The sequence below is a fragment of the Peromyscus maniculatus genome, chromosome X (assembly GCF_049852395.1).
Source record: "Peromyscus maniculatus bairdii isolate BWxNUB_F1_BW_parent chromosome X, HU_Pman_BW_mat_3.1, whole genome shotgun sequence".
In the NCBI taxonomy this organism is placed as follows: Eukaryota; Metazoa; Chordata; class Mammalia; order Rodentia; family Cricetidae; genus Peromyscus; species Peromyscus maniculatus.
This window is the reverse complement of record NC_134875.1, coordinates 1,198,668-1,213,744: the sequence shown is the minus strand read 5'-3', so window position 1 is coordinate 1,213,744 and position 15,077 is coordinate 1,198,668. Positions and strand designations below refer to the sequence as shown.

At 41.2% G+C, this 15,077-nt stretch overlaps 2 protein-coding genes and 1 pseudogene across 2 annotated transcripts in view; all 3 read right to left on the bottom strand.

Moving 5' to 3' along the window:
- Window positions 1-980: 980 nt before the first annotated feature.
- LOC102910088 (large ribosomal subunit protein uL6 pseudogene) lies at window positions 981-4,680 on the bottom strand (annotated as a pseudogene).
- Window positions 4,681-7,428: 2,748 nt separating this feature from the next.
- On the bottom strand, window positions 7,429-10,189 carry LOC102909762 (olfactory receptor 10K1-like). Its single transcript, XM_006992491.3, has one exon. The coding sequence runs from the start codon at window positions 9,031-9,033 to the stop codon at window positions 8,098-8,100; it is 936 nt and encodes a 311-aa protein (XP_006992553.1). The 5' UTR covers window positions 9,034-10,189; the 3' UTR covers window positions 7,429-8,097.
- Window positions 10,190-12,320: 2,131 nt separating this feature from the next.
- Gab3 (GRB2 associated binding protein 3) overlaps window positions 12,321-15,077 on the bottom strand; it is a 168,038-nt gene continuing 165,281 nt past the window's right edge. Inside the window, exon 11 of the mRNA XM_076561759.1 lies at window positions 12,321-12,560. The gene's annotated coding sequence lies outside the window, so the exon portion shown is untranslated. The remainder of the gene's footprint in view (window positions 12,561-15,077) is intronic.

The window sequence follows — 15,077 nt, the reverse complement described above, 5'->3', positions numbered from 1 at the left end:
CCATGGCGGGACAGCTAAGCCTGGTACATTCAGTTGAGGCAGGTCCAAGGCCTTCCCCGCTGCATCAAGGGTGAGCAAGATGTCCAACCATAAGTAATGGGATCCAGAAAACCAGCTCATGCATTGAGGATAGATCCTGATCACACTGCCAGGGGCCCCTCAAACAGACTCAGCTACACATCTCTCTTCCATACGCAGAGGGTCTAGTCTGGTCCCATGCAGGTTTCACAGCTGTTAGTCTAATGTTTGTGAGTCACACACAGATGCAGAGAAGCTAGGAAACAAGGAGGATACTAGGAGGGACATAAGGATCACCTTGGGAAGGGGAAGCAGAGGAGATCTCCATGAGTAAACTGGGGGTGGGGGAGCATTAGAGGGGAGGGAATGGGGATGAGAACATGAGGGAAAAGAGCATTTAAAAAAACTATGCTTCACAGAGCTGAAGTAATTGTCAATATTTTATAGGTTTATTTTGAAAGTAGGAGCAGATTTATTACCTTTGTATCTGTTTATCACAGTCATAATACTGAATAGCTCCAACACAATAGTTCCTTCATGTTGGTCTCTTACAATCATACCCACCACATCCAGTCACAAAGATGTAAACCTAAGAATCAGGAGAGTGAGTCAAGCAGTGTGAGCTAATGCTTCCTGAAGGAATAAAAGAAGAACCAACCTAAGCTTGCTCAAGTGAATGGCTGCCCACCATAGGATATAAGAGCAGTGTGTGTCCCTTGAACCATAGAAGCCATTTGGGGCTGGAGTAGAAAGTTGTCAGCTATTTTTTTGACCAGTCTTTCTCTTATTACCATTTGCCTTTTCTCTCTCAAGAGCTATATGGATTTTATGTACCTACCACACCGGTTGTCTTCCAAAAAACATAAATTGCTTAAGTTCCCAGCAAAGACCTCATGATAGTCAAGTATGCCTAGTCTAGGCTGTGACATTACCCAACTCTGAGATGGAAATACAGCCCAATACTTTCCTAAGTTATGGAAAATCCTCATTGTCATTGGTTTGGCACCTAGATTCTGGGCCTTGAGCTAAATGTGACTCTCCATGAATCTTTCCATGCAATCCTCACTACAATCCAAAGAGGTGTTAACAGTTTTACTATATTCAGATTCAATGCCAGCCTATCTTTAAACATTATAATCAATAACACCAGGGATTTTTAAAATCTACCTTTTGCATTTATTTCTGAGCTTCCAGCCATACATTATATTCACCATTTTATCACAAAGACATTTTGAGCCTTGTCTCTGACCTAAGAATATACTGAGATAGACGCAAGGGGGAAAGAATCCCATTGCATGAATTTCCCAAGGAGACATAAAAGAAATACTTACCTATGAATTTGAACAACATGTTGTTTTATGTCCAGCTTGTGTAATCACTTTTAGATGTCCCAGCTGGGAATGAGTTTTATGTGTCTGTGTATCATGTGAAATGTTAGAATACTCTCTGAAGATGTCTGAAGGCTTTGTAAATTTCCAGGATATGTTGCCCCACCACAATGCTCTGATTTTACATGTGCCCAGTGGATAGATTCATCAGGTATCCTGTAGTTATAGTTGAGGCCATCAGTCTCAATACGTATGTCTTGCATGCATTTGTCACAGGACTAGCAGATAAGACACCACATTGCTACAACCTTACAAGTACATGTGCTACTTTCATGGAGTTTGATTTTGGGAAATCCCAGAAAGGAATTTTTCTCTAAAAGGAATTCAGTTTAACCCATTAATGGATAGGTTGTTTTATCCCTCACTGAAGGAGGTCCAGTGATAGATTTTATCTGTTCAATGGATTTATATATGCTTGGTAGTTGTATGTTTGGCTTCCACCCTTTTCCACAGGATTCTGGTGTCAGTCATGAAACAGCGTAGAAGGAAGTCCAATGTATACAGCACAAAAAATTTAACTTGATCAAAAGCTTCTTGAACCCTTGACTCCAATTCTATGTGGCCCATATTTATCACATCATATAAGGGATGGGCAACTTAAACAAGATGGGGTACAAAAATGTGCCAGTATCCCAGATGTCTTAGAAACAGCACTCATCATTGTTTCACATTCATTAGTACAGGCTGCTGTAAAATTTTCTCAATGACTTTTTCAGATACCATGGATGTTTTACATGACCACAAAATTTCCTAAAAATTTACTGCTATGTCAGGCCCTTGCATGTTATGGGGATTGACCCCTTCATCTCTTCAGGTTTGATTATATATCTTCAAGATTTTTTTCTAAATCTATAAAATATTCATGGATTTACATGATTTCATGTATATGACTGCCCTGGTTAGTTTTTTGTTGACACAAGCTAGATTTATCCGAGAAGAGGGAACCACAGTTCAGAAAACGCATCCATAGGATTGGCCTATAAGCAAGCTTGTGGGGCATTCTCTTGATTAAGGATTGATGTGGGAGTACCCCCAGCTCACTGTAGGTGGCGCCACCCCTGAGCAAGTGGTCCTGAGTTATAGAAGGAGACAAATTGAGCAAACCATAAAGAACAAACACTCCTCTGTGGTCTCTGCATCAGCTCCTGCCTTCAGGTTTCTGCCTTGAGTTCCTGCCCTGACTTCCCTCAGTGATGGAGTGTGATCTGAGAGTTGTATAATGAAATACACCCCTTTCCTCCCCAAGTTGCTTTCGGTCATGGTGTTTTATCATAGCAACAGAAACCCTAAGACAATAATGAAACATTTTACAGTTGGTGGCCAGGATAAGAAAGCAGGATTACAAGCCACCATCTTATGCCATACAATAGATAGAGGGACTGTGCAAGTAACCTTGTGCAAGTAAGCTAAAGGTCCATTGTTGTCCATTTAAAATAAATATAAACTGGTTCTGGGACTCAATGGGAATAGGAATTCTGAAAAAATGTAAGATGATCCCAAAGAATATGAGATATCATAACTTGTATCAATTGTTTAGTCAGGAGAGTAATGTTGGGTACAACAGCATGAGCAGGGAGAGTATTACTTCATTATCTCTGTATAATCCAGTCATTCAGGAGTCACATGGCTTCTTTACTGGCCATATTGGACTGTGTTAAAGAGGCTTTAGACTGTTTGGATGATTTTTTAAAAAATATTTGTTCATTTTAATTTTTATCCGTGTGTGTATACACCTGAGGGCATGTATGTGTGCCACATGCATGCAGGTGCCCACAGAGGCCAAAAGAAGGATACCAGAGCCCCTGGAATTGGAGTTACAGGCCATTGTGAGCCACCACGTAGGTGCTGGAACTGAACCCAGGACCTCTACCAAAGCAGCACGTGCTCTCAACTGCTGGGCCGTCTTTCTAGCTCTGTGAGTTATTTTTTTAATATAAGTTTTTTTTATTGTCCCTGGAGACATGCCAAATCATTCTTATAATCCAGGATCTTGTTTCTGGAGCTGGGTAACTTAAGTCTTACTCATCAGCCTGCTGCATGGTTCCCTTTTCAGACACACAGATGCCATTCAAAAACTTTCTGATGTGCTTGTTTTTAACTATTGTGGCTTGCTGCATCAGAGCCACTGAACTTGAAACAAGTCCAATTATCATTTTCTTCAATGATGAATTCATCCTTCTGTGCTTGAGAGACAGAACAAGCAACACTTATCCTCAACCAAACCTTGTGGATGTATTTTTCACCCAAGAAATTTTAGATTTCAACCAAAGATCCATTCTGCTGAATAACAACTTTGATGGGGACATGAGCTTACAGAGATCTCATCTTGTAATGAAAGCCCAGCACAACACTCTCAGTCATGTTCTGAACATGACTGCAGATGGTTCAGACAGTGGCCAGTTCCTTTCTGTTATCTCACCATTTGTCAATCTAATGCCTCTTCTTTTTCTTTCCAGGGAGACTCAGCTCTACATTGCTGTGATTGAAGTCCCTCTGAGGCCCTTCACAATGACTGTGATCCCCTTCAGAGTGATGGTGACATTTTCTGGAATGTCAACAGTCTGATTACTGAGAATGGTCTTCACTCTCAAAGTAGATGTGGCAAAGAGAGCACTATGAATAATTTTTTAAATTTTTTTGAGGGAGGCTATAATATCCTCATATTCCTCTGGTTTAGCCTTAACTACCACATATGTGGCTCTCATTTTGCCCAGCCTTTAGTATTTGTACTCTCAGACAGGTGAAATTCTCTGACAGCTGTGTATAGTTTGTCTCAGAGGTACATTTTTCTCCTAGTGTGTTTTCTTGCAGGGAATAAAAAGAAGCCATATATTCCTAGAGGAGAATAACTGTTTGGCCTTCTTAGACCGTTCCCTCTCTGTATCTATCTACAGATGTCCATTGCCCTCTCTATTTTTATGAAATTGCCATAAGTTACAGTGTGCTATGCTCATGTCCACCAGAGCCCATGTGGTCTGTACATTAGAAGGGGATCAATATATTTATATTTCAGTGTGAAACTTCTGGTCATCCTGTATGACCCTCATTTTTAGGCAACCTTTGCCACTCTGTCAGAGGAGCTATTCTGGGGGCTCCTACTCCATGAAATTCTATGTTTCCAACACAGGGAGTGCTGTAGATGCGGCATACACTTCCCCATCCCCATCTCTACCTAGATGACTTACTGTTCTGAGCTTTCCATAAACTTACCAATATTAGGTTTACTATCATCTATATCATGTGGCATGCCAACATGGCTCAGATCCTGCCACATTATCTCTGCAACATGTTTGTTTGTTTGTTTTTTTTAACTTTTTGCTTTGCCCTTATTCCCATCCATTTATTTTACTTCAGGACAAAGTCTTATTTTGCAATGCAAAATTAGTTCTTATAAAAAAAATTCTCTTACAACTTTTTTTGCATCTATCTCCTACTTACTAGTTCCTTTCTATTCATTGCTTTCTTTAGTTTACTAAAAATATTTTACATAAAGATCTAGTCATGAAACATAATAATGTAACAAAATGTACTAATTTGTTTAAAAGAGATGAATATAAATTGTATTTTTGACATAAAGAAACAAATTTATAAATGACTACATAATAAAACAGTACATGCAAAGAAGCAAAAGATCCCAAATCTTTATATGTTAACTCTATAATTACAGTTATTTTTAGGATACAAAAGATAGCTAGTTTCCCAGAGAACAGGGAGATATTAAATGAATACTTTTCTCACAGAGGACCAGAGAAGATACAGTCCAGTGATGTAGACTGGACAGGAAACTCACTGTTGAGTCTAGCGATGGCAGGGATATCAAGAGTACTTTTCTCTATATTGTCCCCTTACATCTAATTTTATCGTCAAGTCAAAAGCTAATTCAGAGGCTTCTCCTCACATATTCTTTTTTTTTTTTTTTTTGGTTTTTCGAGACAGGGTTTCTCCGTGTAGCTTTGCGCCTTTCCTGGAACTCACTTGGTAGCCCAGGCTGGCCTCGAACTCACAAAGATCCTCCTGCCTCTGCCTCCCGAGTGCTGGGATTAAAGGCGTGCGCCACCACCGCCCGGCTTCCTCACATATTCTTAAGTTACTCCTTTGAGCTATTTCCCTCTGAAGCATTTATCCAATTATTCTTTATCAAAAACAATTGGGAGTCAGATATAAGAACCTGAATGATCAGAGAAATGACGGAGAAGCCACCAGTGACCTCCTCTCTCTTCCATTCCTCAATACAAAAAGGCTGAGATCCCCTCTCAGCCCTGCCTTACTACTTCCTTTCTCCTATCTGTCCTCAGTCCTCCAAGACTGCTATGGTTAATTTTGTTCAGCTAGTGGCTACCTCTGCCCTCTGACTCAAAGCGAACTTTGTTGTCAGAATGTAATCAAAATATCATACAACATACTTCTAAGAAAATAGTCTCACTTCAGTAGCTTCCAGAAGATGGCAGAAGTAAAGAAGACCTAGAAAGGAACTGTGTGTGGGATGGGGAGTATGACATTTTTATCTTCATTATTAATTTCAAATATCACAGCATACACTGTCAAACTATTGGACAGATGGTTTTGCTTGCTGCAGTTTGCACACAGCCTCTGTATACAAAACAACTAAATGGTATTACTTTGGCCAGGATATGGAGGACTGTTTTCCCCATAAAGCTACATTGTTCATTGTTATTGTCCTTCCAGGTATCTCTGACCCTTTGGTGCTTCTGAGGGCAGACTCACCACTTAAGCATCATGACAGAGGTGATAGGAAGGACAAACTGAAAAAGTTGAGCAAGGTTGTAGATAGATAGTCTTTAAAGATTTTCTGTTCCATGTTTTATTTAAGAATGCTTCTTGAATTCAATCCACACAAAAATTAATTGACTGAATACAAAGTCTAGAGAAATGTGGCCATGGTCATGTTTATTTGTTCAATGAAGGGTCCAACAAGGGGCCAAGCTCCCTCAAGACAAATGAGAGTTACTATATTTGGTGAGAGGAATGAACAAATAGGAAGTAACCATTGTATTAAAATTGATTGTTTTAGTGTCTAATAGCCCACGCTAGTTTGCCAGCTCCTTGAGAACAGGAACCTTATCTTCAAGTTTTCTGTATTCTCAGTGTTTAATCCAGTGCCTGGACAATTGAGGTGCTCATTCATTCAATATATATCTCTTTCTAAGTATTATGGTAGAGGGAATCACAGCATCCATAACATGCAGTCCAGTCTGTGGGGTAGGAATGGAATCATCAAATACTTTCTCATAATCAGTATACCTAAACTATGTCCCAGGATCATAGGTGACATCTCAATTAGATAGGTTATTAAATAGTTTTAGAGACTGGAGAGATAGCTTAATCAATAAAGTGTATGAGCAAAAGGGCCTGAATTTGATCCCTAGGACACATATTAACAAATCTAAACATATTGGCATGTGCTTGTAGCCCCAGAGCTGGAGGGGTAGAGACAGGTGTATCACTAGGGCTCACTGGACATCCAGTCTAGCTGGCTTTGTGAGCTCAAGGCCAGTGAGAGACCTTTTTTTTTTTTTAAAAAAAAAAATGTAAACAGCACACAAGGAATGTGGAATGAGAATATACAAGGTTGTTCTTTGACCTCTACATCCACATAAATGCATATACCTGCTCCCCTCCATGCATGTACCTTTACCTGCATATACCCATACATACACATGTATCTTCACATGTGAACACACATGTAAGCACTATACGCACACACAGAGAGAAGTATACAATCAATCAACGTCTGAATACATTCTTGTTCCAAAGCTCATGGGATTTCATAATTCAGCCAAATGGCCATTTCTTAGGTAGCTGTTATGTGCTATGTGCTGGGATAATAGAAATTAATCATAGTTTTCACCTTCAAGGAGCTCCCAGGCTGGAAATGGAGCATACAAATAATTATAACACTAAAAATGCATAAGCACATGTGGTCAAAGAGAAAGGACACCTCCTTCAGCTGCTGGGTCAGCTATGGGCAGCCTGCATGGCTTTAAATGTTAGGTTGGTCCTTTAGCAAGAAGTAAGCCATGAGGGGTCATTTGGCCCAGAGTGAAAGGAAAGAAATCCAATTCTGAAGTGCCTTGGGGAGGATAGTGGGGAAGTTGAGTGTAGATCACAGTGTTGGCAGATTGCAGATCCTCATTCATAATGTTAGTGCTGCTCCTTCACTTTGCATTGTTTCTTAAGTAATGTCTAAGCTATCTTTTGGTGGCACAGGAATTCAGATTCTGGGCTGCTTATTCACTTCTAACTCTTTGCCTAGCTTTGATCAGGAAGTTTCTTATATTTGTATTCTCCTTGGTTCTTTAGCCAGAGAAGCTTTTTTTGGGTCATCCTATCACCTTGCTCATCAGTGTCCTCTCTGGCAGTGCTCCTGATCAAATTGTTTATGATGGAGAACAGAAAAGCATCTAAAATGCAGAATATTCTAGTTATTCTCCAATCCATAAGAAACTCTGAAATCGTTTCCACACCTCAAAAATCTTAAGACTCAGTTCATCTTCCCAAACACAGAAAAGTGAGCAGTAAGTTTCATGTGCACCCAGAACCATGCAGAAGCCTCAAAAGAGAGCATGGGAATATAAAGTGTTCATTGAGATGACTGAGTTGTTGAAAAATGATCTGGTTACAGTTGTTGGTCTGTGCCTTCCTTTTCAATTTGTATTGGGCTGCCATCTCATCAGTTGTGGCTCACCAGGAGTCTCCTGAGGGCACCTTTGACTTCCTTGTTCCTCAAGCTATAGATCATAGGGTAGAGCATTGGGGTTACATTGGTATAGATTAAGGATACAATTTTATCCTGTTCTGGGGTGTAGCAGGACTTGGGACGAATGTAGATGAATATTGCACAGCCATAGTGCATAATAGAGACCAACAGGTGGCCAGCACAGGTGGAGAAAGCTTTGCTCCTGCCTTCTGCTGAATGAATTCTGAGGATGGCAGCAATAATGAATCCATAGGAAAACAGGATCAACAAGAAGGGTATCAACAGAATCAGCATGCAAACAAGGAACACTGCAATCTCATTGGCCCGTGTGTCAGAGCAGGCTAAGAATAGAACAGCAGGAATGTCACAGAAGAAATGGTTGATGACATGGGACTGACAGAAGGGCAGGAGGAATATCAGCGTGGTAAGGGTAAGTGAAAGTGTAAAACCACTGATGCATGCCAGAGCCAACATCTGCAGACAGAGTGCCCTGGTGATAATGAGTGTGTAACGCAGGGGGTTGCAGATGGCCACAAAACGGTCATAGGCCATTGCAGCAAGGAGGAAACACTCTGCTCCACCCAGGGCAATGAAGAGGTGCATTTGTAGAGCACATCCAAGGACTGGCATTCGCTGGTTTTTGGACATGAAATTGGCCAGCATGTTAGGGACAATAACTAATATGTAGCAAATTTCAATGGCAGATAGGTTCCTAAGGAAGAAATACATGGGTGTCTGAAGGCAGGTATCAATGAGGGTGATGAGCACAATAATTGTATGGCCTGCTAGGGTGATGAGATGCATAATTAGAAAGAGTCCAAAAAAGAGAATCTGTAGTTCAGCCAGGTCCCCAAAGCCTAAGAGAATAAATTCAGAGCTTAAGGTGTGGTTTTTCTTCAATGGTTCCATGTTTTAGTCTCCTTTGTAGAACTACTGGGCTGGAAAAGAGATTCTTCTAGCAATTCTCTAAGCTGTGAGAAATCCTAGAGCCCTTTTCACAGATGGGGATCTAGTCTGCTCTTCCAGGCATAACCCTTGACCTCATTCTACCAGCTTTTAAAATTCTGCCCTTTGTTGGTACAGAATGAAAGACAGCTTGTGTGAGAGTACTTTAATTCATCTAAATATAAAGTTTTTTTCCTAGAACTTAAGGCAATGCTTCCAACAGAGTTGCTATACATTTTGAACAGTTATCTGAGATAAGAGTAGAGGCTGAGATGGGTATATTAAATAAGGTTTACATGGAGACTGAGCCTGTAAGGTTATTGGTTGGAAGTGATGTACATACAGAATTCCTGTAGGAAGGAAGGTGTAATTAGTTAACCTTAGATACTTTCAAATTTGTACATAAGTTACATTGTTATCTCCTTACCACCACCTCCAAACTCCTAGGATTTCTGCATTCAATGGGCTATGAACAGGAAGTCAGAGAGGAACGTCACATACCATGCAGTAGCTGCTTTCTTCCTTGTGTCTTCGCTCTTTGTGGATATTCTCATTTTTGTGTCACCTCCTAAATGTCTCCTCTAACCTACCTCTTGGTTGAATTAGTCCCTTCTTCATGCTCCCACAGCCTTCCAGGCTCCTATAACCACATTGTTTACCACTGATTCCTATAACTCTGATTATTTCTCTGTCTACCTTACCCCCTTATTGGTTCCAGAATGGCAAGATTGGTGTTTCATTCTGCTTCTCAAGCAATGGCTGTTACATAGTAGGAGCATTAATAATCATGTGAGTGTTCCAGCTTTGACCTGGAAGTACTATCCCCATTGAGGCTTCCAGTAACTGTCACACCTATGAGGCAGGGCTGAGAGGGAGCCTTTAAGACCTGAGATGTATGGGCTCTCTTGGTTCTTGGATCCTAGACGCTGGATGTAGACCAAGCAGAGTTCTCCAGAGAACACTGCTGGACTGCGCTTCACCTTTCCCGGACCCTGTAACCTATCCCTTTACTTGTAAGTTACCCCACAAAATAAACCTCCCTTTTAACTACGTAGAGTTGCCTTAATACTACACCAATAATGTGAGCCTGTTCACCTGTTGAGTTTCCGAATGAATGTCAGTTTCTCATTTCTTCATGCTCCACAGTTGACACCAGGTCTGGCCTAGAGAAGAACAGGTAGCAAAAGGCTAGACTAGGTTATAGGATAGGATCAGGGAATAAATAGGACAGAGCTGGAACAGACTTAGGGGCAGTGGGTGGTTAAATTAGCAATGCCTTGTCTGATTTCAGAGATGCTTACTTTCTCCTTGCCTTGGTCCAAAATAGAAACAAAAAGTTTTATTGTCAGTTTCTGCTTTCGTCCTATGCTCCCTTCCATCACAGGATGAGAAATGGGGAAGGTTTCCAGGGGTTCTAGGTATTCAGAAAAATCAAGAATCGTTAAGAGGTGCTGGAGAGATGGCCCAGGTGCTTGCAGAGAACCTAGGCTTAGTTCCTAGCACCCTAGGATGGCTCACAACCATCCCCATCTCTAGTCCCAGGGGATATAGCACTCGCTTTTGGCATCTGTGGGTACCAGGCACACACATGGTACACATACATACATGTAGACAAAACACCCATATGCGTAAAACAAAATAAATAAATGTAATTTTTTAAGCATTAAGGACTTTATGGGAGTGGGATTGCTACCAAAAGAGTTGATTTTGGGGGGATGTGACATTTCTACTTGGACCACTGAGGCTCAGAGTGGTACTAGCAAAATCAGAAAGCTGATTTTGATTACGGCTTTCTTTGGCAAAGATGGTGGTTGTACTTGTAGTTTCCATATTGAGTAGTATTTTGGTATACATTTACCTAACAGGTGCACGTGACAGATCAACATGCCAACTTTTCACATTAAAACAGAGTACTACAAAGCCTTTTTCCCTGAGTGACCCATCCTTTGAGCATGCTCCTATCACTGGCCCTGCCCCAGATATTACAATAAGCTCTTACTCAAATTTCTGTGTTCTATTGGAGCCTATCCTAGCACAAGCTTCCTTCTTCAGCCATCTCCACCTATAGTAACAAAAACTCTGGTGAAAAGATTGGCAGAGGCCAAGGTGAACAGCCTCTTTCCCCAACAGGAACCCAAATAGCTTGAGCTTAACCCCTTTCTATGACTTAGCCCAGCCTCTCAAGTTACCTTCTTCATGCTCAGCCTCCCCCACAGTCTCTTCATTATCCCTTAATAACACTGTGAATAAGAGTGTGATTCTGGGTATCTGTCCTTTTTTGGATGCATACCCTTGACTTTAGCTTTGCCATAACCAGTCTTTTCTACTTTTTGCTCCCATGTCAGTGCTATGGAGATATGGGAATTTCTTTCTTTCATTAGGCCCTAAACCTTGAAAATACAAAAATTCTGAAAATAGAAATCATATATGATCAAAATATTTAACAGTAAGAAGGATCAGTTAATGTAAAAATTTTCTGCTCCTTCCATTCTTCTCTCTTATTCTCCAAGAAAAACCATTTCCTTCTGTTTTGTCTTGTGCCTATAAACACCCATTTTGCAGGGCATGGTGGCATGCATCTGTAAACTGAGAACTTGGGAAGCTTAGGCAAGATGATCAGGAGTTAAAAGCCAGCCTGAGCTATATAGTGATTTCCAGGCCAGATTGGGATAGATGAGACTCTGTATACACACATAAACACACACACACACACACACACACACACACACACATATACAAACACAGACATACACAGTTGTACGTCCTGATAGACATATGCACTGCCACACATACACTCATGTGTGTGTATAGATACACACACACACACACACACACACACATACATACAAACACAGACATACACAGTTGTACGTCCTGATAGACATATGCACTGCCACACATACACTCATGTGTGTGTATAGATACACACACACACACACACACACACACACACACACACACACATATATATATATATGCAGTAACCACTAACACATTAAAATATTAAATGAGATTATGGTATACAAACTGATGATTATTATAATAATATGACCCTTAATAATATATCTGAGAGGATTTTAGTCAGCACAGATTAGTTACTTTATTTTTTCTAGTTGTTGCATTGCATTATTTGAGTGTTCTGTAAGTTAATGTATTGTAATTTATTAAAATTGCATATCAGTAACACATAGTATAACAAGTAAAGAAAAACATAATAAAAATAAATTAAGGTCTAATCAGTCTCATTATTTGACATTCAAGTGGTTTTCTTTTTTTATTATATTTGATGCTACAAAGCACATTCCAGGACACAGAGCAGTTGCTAGACTATGAAAACTTCCAGCGTATCTTCCTCTAATCTTTCCTCACATTCTTGATCACTCCTAGAAAAGAGGCCTAGGTTACCTGGGAGTGCCAAATCTGTGCCTGAGGGGGAACATGGCAACCTGCCTTATCAGGTATCTCCCTGTTACCATCTTCTGTTGTGTAACCTGAAAAGAACAAAGTAGACATGTTCAGAGATCACTAGAGCAAACAAATGGCTCTTACCTAGAAGTACAGCTTTCCAGAGCCCAGACAGTGGTTTTCAAGACTGTTAGTCTGGAACATGGAGAACAGTCCTTAGAAATATTGCTGATGGCTCTAGGAAGAGTGTGTCACCTTAGGAAGAGCATGTCTTTATAATAGTTGCCATGGTTTGTTACTTGCTTTACATAGCAATGAAGGCAGAACTCAGAAAGTCCTAGGAGAGGTCAGAAAGGGAGCCGTTCTGGGATCCACTCACCAAGGGGACTGCTTTCCCCAGGTCACACAGCTAGCTGAGGCCAGGCCCAAACCTCAGTGACTATTGTTTGATTTGATATATAGATATACTATAGCTTTTGGCTCTGCAGAAACTTCAGTCCCTGTTGTGCAATCACTATAGTGTGAACAGGGTGGATTTGAAAGGAAGGCAAAAACCATAAAATTCAGCTCAGGCCAAAAGTGGGCAATGAAATCTGAGATTGATATCCCGATAAGTATTTCCTTCCACTCTGCTGAGTTTCACAGCTCTCTATAATGGACAGTAAGGACAAAGGGCTCTCAAGATGTCCATTTTTTTCTTTTTTTATATTTTATTTAGATAACATTTTTTTTTCATTTATTTTACACACTGACTGCAGTTTTCCTTCCCTCTTCTCCTCCTGGTCCCCCTGCATCCCCAACCACTTCCCATCTATCCCCTCCCCTTCCACTCCTCCTCTATCTCCATTCAGAAAGGGGCAGGCCTCCGATGGGCTTGAGCAAAGCATGGCACATCAAGTTGAGGCAGGACTGAGCTCCTCGCCCTTGTGTCAAGGCTGGGCAAGGTAATCCAGCATGGGGGCCAGGTTCCCAAAAGCCAGCTAAGCACCAGGGACAGGTCCTGTTCTCACTGCTAGGAGCCTTACAAACAGACCAAGCTACACAACTGTCACACCTGTGCAGAGGGCCTAGGTCAGTCCCATGCAGGGTCCCTAATTGTTGGTCCAGAATCCACAATCTCCCACCAGCTCAGGTCAGCTGTCTCTGTGGCTTCCCCCATCATGGCCCCATGGCTCATACAATCCCTCTTCCCTTTCTTTCTTCAGCAAGACTCCTGGAGCTCAGCCCAGTGCTTGGTTGTGGATCTCCTATGGGTTATCTTTCTGTACACTGTGAATATATGTTGTTGCCATTGGTTAATAAATAAGCTTCTTTGGCCTATGGCAAGGCAGCTTAGAGGCAGGCAGGAAATCTAAGCAGAGATATGGGAAAGAGACAGGTAGGAAGAGATGCCAGCCTGCTGCCCAAGGAGCAGCAAGATGTCATCAGACTGGTAATGCCACAGCCACATGGCAATATATAGATTAATAGAAATGGGTGGAGTTAAGATATAAGAGCTATCTTACAAGAAGCCTGACCCATAAGCCATACAGTTTATAAGTAATATAAGCCTCTGTGTGTTTACTTGAAACTGATTGGCTGCAGGACATGAGTGGAAGAAATTTGTTCTGACCATGGGGACTGGCAGGACAGGAGAAACTTCCAGCTACATGGATCTCTGCATCTGCTTCTATCAGTTACTGGATAGAGTATCTCTGATGGCAATTAGGGTAGTCACCAATCTGATTACAATTGATGGCCACTTCAGGCACCCTCTCTACTATTGCTAGGAGTTTTAGCTGGTTATATTTAGTGTTATATTTGTGGATTCCTGGAGGTTTCCCTGGTGCCAGGTTTCTCCCTAACCCCAAAATGCCCCCCATTAAGACATCTCCTTTGTTAATCTCCCACTCTGTGTCTTGTCCCCAATCTGCCTCCTGCACCCAACCCACCCAACCTGCTCCCTCAAGTTCCCATCCCTCCACCCTCCCTCCACCCTCAGTTTACCAAGGAGATATCTTCTATTTCCCATTTCCAGGGAAATCCATGCATCCCTCTTTGGGCCCTCCTTGTTATCTAGCCTCTCAGGGGCTGTGGATTGTAGGTTGGTTATCCTATACTTTACTCCTAATATCCACTTATGAGTGGGTACATACCATGTTTGTCTTTCTGGGCCTGGGTTACCTCAATCACGATGATTTTTTTAAATGCCTGCAAATTTCATAAGGTCATTATTTTTTTTTAACAGCTGAGTAATAATCTATTGTGTAAATGTACTACATTTCCCTTATTAATTCTGTGGTTGAGGGGCATCTAAGTTGTTTCCAGGTTCTGGCTATTACAAATATTGCTGCTATGAACATAGTTGAGCAAGTGTCCTTGTGGTATGATTGAGCATTCTTGTGGTATATGCCCAAGATTGGTATAGCTGGATCTTGAGGTAGATTGGTTTTCAGTTTTCTGAGAAACCACAATATTGATTTCCAAAGTAGCTGTACAAGTTTGCACTCTCACTAGCAGTGGAGGAAAGTTCCCCTTACTCCACATCCTCTCCAACACAGGCTGTCATCAGTATTTTTGATCTTAGCCATTCTGATGGTATCTCAGAGTTGTTTTGATTTGCA